Source organism: Salmo salar, chromosome ssa26 (genome assembly GCF_905237065.1).
Source record: "Salmo salar chromosome ssa26, Ssal_v3.1, whole genome shotgun sequence".
In the NCBI taxonomy this organism is placed as follows: Eukaryota; Metazoa; Chordata; class Actinopteri; order Salmoniformes; family Salmonidae; genus Salmo; species Salmo salar.
The window spans coordinates 30,750,704-30,755,506 of record NC_059467.1 but is presented as its reverse complement, the minus strand read 5'-3'; the positions used below and the strand labels follow the sequence as shown (position 1 = coordinate 30,755,506).

At 42.7% G+C, this 4,803-nt stretch overlaps 1 protein-coding gene across 1 annotated transcript; it reads right to left on the bottom strand.

The window, feature by feature from the left end:
- LOC106597432 (probable ATP-dependent RNA helicase DDX28) lies at positions 1-3,872 on the bottom strand. Its single transcript, XM_014176189.2, has 4 exons — positions 2,521-3,872; positions 2,250-2,333; positions 1,440-1,652; positions 1-1,225 (listed from the first exon to the last, which is right to left on the bottom strand). Exons 1-4 carry the CDS (start codon positions 3,628-3,630, stop codon positions 914-916), a joined length of 1,719 nt encoding a protein of 572 aa, XP_014031664.1. The 5' UTR covers positions 3,631-3,872; the 3' UTR covers positions 1-913.
- Positions 3,873-4,803: the final 931 nt, after the last annotated feature.

The window sequence follows — 4,803 nt, the reverse complement described above, 5'->3', positions numbered from 1 at the left end:
TTTCACAAAGATATTTATTTTCACTCCGACACATTTTCATGTTCAAACATCTTGCTTCCTCTAAAACAAGTAACCGCAGGCATCAATGGGATAGACTTCAAGGCTAGGGCCTGAATCCAACTTGACTGTAGATTAATGGACATTTCTACATATGGAGGTTTTAATGTTGTGCTTCTGTATTACACACAAAAAAGCAGAAACAGAGTGAAGACCACTTTCCAAAACGTAATATGCTAATGTGGCCTACCTGTGGTTAGTGAGAAGAGATTAGCACCGTTGTCTCAGTGGCACCCTAATGAAGGGTTTTATGAGTTACTCTTTCTTTTAAAGGAAATTATTTTCATTTCTGGAAGGAAAAGTAAAATCAGTATTCCATACTTGTTCTCAATGTTTTTTAGATTCTTTAACCTATGTTTTACCAAAACAAGTTAGTATTGCTGAGTTCAATTCCATAAACGAAGGGCTTGCCGCATGTGGACGAGCATTAAAATAAGGCTATATTCGGCCATAGCCCTTCTCTGGTTATTGTATGACTGCTGTATGACAGGTCAAATAAAGTAAATACTGCCACCCCATGGTTACCCGTGAGAAGTGCAGTAACGTGCCACACACCTGCTGCTTGTAAGAGGGCATGATTTTTGTACATTACCAAAGACACTTCCTCTTTGGAATGACATGTGGTAACCATCTGGGTTAAAAAGAGAAGTCAGATCATAGTTCCAGTCTCAAACATGATATGGCATCTAAAAAGGTCAAATTAAAAGACGACCATGCCTGTGTTGGAGAGAAAGGATTCAGTCTCACAGCTGGTTTGGGCTATCATGGATACAATCGTTTTACTGAACTAATTAATCAAACATTAATCAAACAAGTTAGTTCTGCTTTGGTAATATCCTTATTTGTGGCAGACCCACTAGTAGGGCAACCCCTCTTCCTCCTCCTCTTCAGCTGCTTTGGGCTCAGGCTTCCTGATGGAGGACTCCATCCCAGGCAGACTTGTCCTCCTCCGGGCAGCCGTCTCAATCTTCTGCACCAGCTCCACGTCCCAGGGGTGGGTGACGAAGCTGAGCACCTCCCCATCCTCCACACTCCCTGCCCGGCCCACCCGCCCCGCCCGGTGGATGTAGTCTGTGTGGGATTCTGGGAAGTCGTAGTTGACCACCAGACAGACCCTCTGGGTGTCCAGTCCTCGGGAAGCGATGTCGGTACAGATCAGCACGTCCACCTATAGGGATAGAATGTGAAACGTAGCCTATACCGTGTCTCTGTTATTAATTACATATTAGCTATGTGTTTTCTTATGATCTGTGGTCAATGTGTTATTTTTACTGGGTGTCTTTTTAGTGTTTCTTTATTGTGTGACATGGAGCTTGTCACACAATATGGACATAGATATTGTCACATGGAGTTTGAGAAGGTATTTTCTCGTCTCATATCACCTGTCCCTTCTGGAAGGAGTGGAAGATTCCAGCCCGGAGGGAGGCAGGCATCTCCCCCTGCAGTCGGACGTGTCTCAGCCCCATGTCCTCCAGGGAGTAGCCCAGCCAGTTGACTGTAGAAGCCCGGTTACAGAACACCAACACCCCAGCCTTGTCCTGCTCTGCTGCCTTCAGGGCCTGGTGGAGCTCCAGAAGCTTGTCAGCTCCCCTCACCTAAACATTGAATAATATAATTTGTTATATATAGTATACTGTAAATTATATTCTATCATTTATACTTTAATTTAATACTATAAATTACTATATAATTTATAGTATACTAATGTAATTCATAGTATTCTGTTAAATCGCAGGATTTGCTATGATGAATCACGATTAATCGCAAATTCAGAATTTGCTCAATTTGAGCTGTAATAGATTTTTTTGACAAAAAGCATTATGGAATATTGACATCTTGATTTTGTCCAAAGTAACATTAAGCAACATCTGATAAATTGATGAACTCTTTCTTTAACCTCAATGTCAACTTGATTTGACATCGCATTGTTGTTTTTAGCTGTATAGATGATGTATTTTTAATGCCTTCAGACAATGTGAATAATCACAACAAAAAAAAAAGGGTGCACTAAAATTACAAAAAGTTAACTCCAGTTAACTGATTAACTTTGACAGCTCTACTATAAATACCTAAGTACTAGTACATGGTTTTATATAGGACCCAAAGACACTTTATAATATTGAAGAACACCAAAGAAACAAAACACTAATACCAAACCAATGAAAACAAGAAAAAGAAAAGGTGGGGAATACCTTCAGGAAGGTCTGTTTTACATGTGGCATGAGGAAGTGAAGATTCTTGCTCTTGATGGTCACCATGCTGCCCAGGTCCGTCACCTATAAGAACAAGTCTGTCTCATTTTAATGTGCATTTTCCATGGGTCTCAACAGATTTTACATAATGAGGCAGGAATATGCACTACTTTTGACCAGAGTCCTATGTGGTAGTGCACTATAGTATAGGGAGTAGGGTGTATAGGGAGTTTGGGATGCAGCCAATGTAGGAAAAAGTAATGATAATGACCTGACTGAGAACCTCTCCGACCCCACCGGGGAACGTGGCCCCCACCACCACCAGCTGGGCCTTGCGGGTGGGGCCGGGGCCCCGGGTCTCTGAGGGGTCGCAGGCCACGTGGGTCTGGGCCAGGATGCTCTCCAGCATGCCAGAGAAGCTGGGATCAAACATAGTGTCTGCCTCGTCCACCACCATGAAGCTCAGCTCCCCAAGGTCTAGGTAGCGTCTCCGCAGGGCCTTGACGAGGGCACCAGGTGTGGCCACCAACACATCCGGGGGACCCTTGGTGAAGGCCAGCTTGATGTTGCCCACACCTCTCCCACCTCCCACTGTCTTCACCATCAGCCTGAATGGGCCACACAGGCTCCTGGCCACAGCTGAGACCTGGTCAGCAAGTTCTCTAGAGGGGACAATGATAACAGAGCGAGTCCTGGGTGTGGTCTCTATAGACTCGGAATCTGCTGCTTTCTCAGCCTGTAGTTTGTGAATGACAGGCAACAGGTAGCTCAGGGTTTTGCCGCTGCCCGTCTCAGCTGCGCACAGGATGTTGTAGCCTTTCAGGAGCTTGGGGATGGTTTGTAGTTGAACGGTTGTAGGGCGAGTTATGTTGTCCTTGCCCAAAGCCTCCACTAAGTCCGGGCAGAGGTGAAGGTTGTGAAATGTAATAGGTTTACTCTTCTCTTTGAGTTTGTCACCCTCCTCATCCTGGATTTCAGTGACAAAGGGTGGAGTACGCTGAGTGTTGTTAACTGTGAAGTAGTCACCAAATGATTTGTTGTGTTTCCATCCTTTGGAGGAAAGATGGGGTTGCTCAAATTTCCCAATTGTGTAGCCTGCGGACTGATTCAGTTCTGGGTTCTTGCTTTTGATTAGGAGCTTGCCAGCCTTGATGGTGTTGACTTTGTTCTTGCCTCTCACCTGCTTCACATGTTCTACCTGCATGTGTCTGGGAATACGAATGATCACAGGCTGTGCTGTGGTTGACATGGGATGGGCACCACAGGCTGAACTGATTGTACCATGACTACATGCTAGTGCTCTGAAATGACCCGAGGACGAGTAGTTGTGTTTTGATATCAACGTAAACAACACTGAGTAGCCGAACTTCACAGACTGCATTCTGATGGTAAATTAGCTAGCTAACTAACGTTAAGTAGGAGGAATCAGCTGGTGCACGTCTTCACAAACAAATAGACAATACCGTTTCTGTTGTATTTCATTATAGTGTATAATTTGTCAAATTCTTCCGAGAACAAGATACATTTGATTATATACGTTCTTACCGGACTGTATTTTCCGTTTAATTTCAAACATTTAATTGCACATGCGTCGGTGGCGAATAATGATGACGTCGATCTGTCGCAAGAGATGACGCCGTCCTTATTGAATAGAACGGGTAGCCCAGATAGAAATCTAATATATATAATGGACATTTCAACAACAACAAAAAATGCTCTCCAGTTGTTGTTTTTATGATATTTTGCTGTTTATAAAGTATGATAGATGTAATGTACATTATGGAACGTTTTTTAATAGTACGTGTCGGCTACCTGTGTAGTACTCGAATGGAACAGGGTCAAATTTGTGGGCCAACTTCCATCCACAATGGGATCAGTCTTATAATTCTGTGTTGTGTTAGTGTATTATTGAACTTGAGTACAACTTGAGTTTGGCTGTGTGGATTGGAGACAGCCAGCCAAGTCATTATTGTGTTTCAATACTGGGTTAATTGTTAAATTAAATTATGCATGTATCTGTCTTAAGACCATTTTGATATTGATCCTTACTAGTATGGTTAAACTTTGCTGTGTATGCATGTGTGGTAGACTAGTTTGATGTGCTTCTATCCGTGCTCTGCCATGATGATACATGTACTAAATCATTATTGTAGACTATTGTACTGAAGAGCCACTGACAACCTGTGGACCTTTTTTGGCATTCTAAATCCCCAGCCCATACCTGTTTGAACTATTTTATAATAATTGATATTAAAATCGATATTTTGCGATAACCTTATGGTGACTTCCAGGACCAGTACCCATTCAGGTCTTCTTTGACACTGCTGACCTAAAAGAACATACTTCATAAATAGAATAGACTTGTACATTTATACACTAAAAACAAACAAGAAAGTCATACATTTATTGAACTTCTCTCCACCCTAGATCAAAGCCAATGTGATGGTACAACCCACATGATGAGCTCATAGCTCTATTCACCCTGGACCTGATGATGAAGATTGCCTCTGATGATCTTGTGGTTCCGTAATTACTGATCTGTCACCAGTATTGA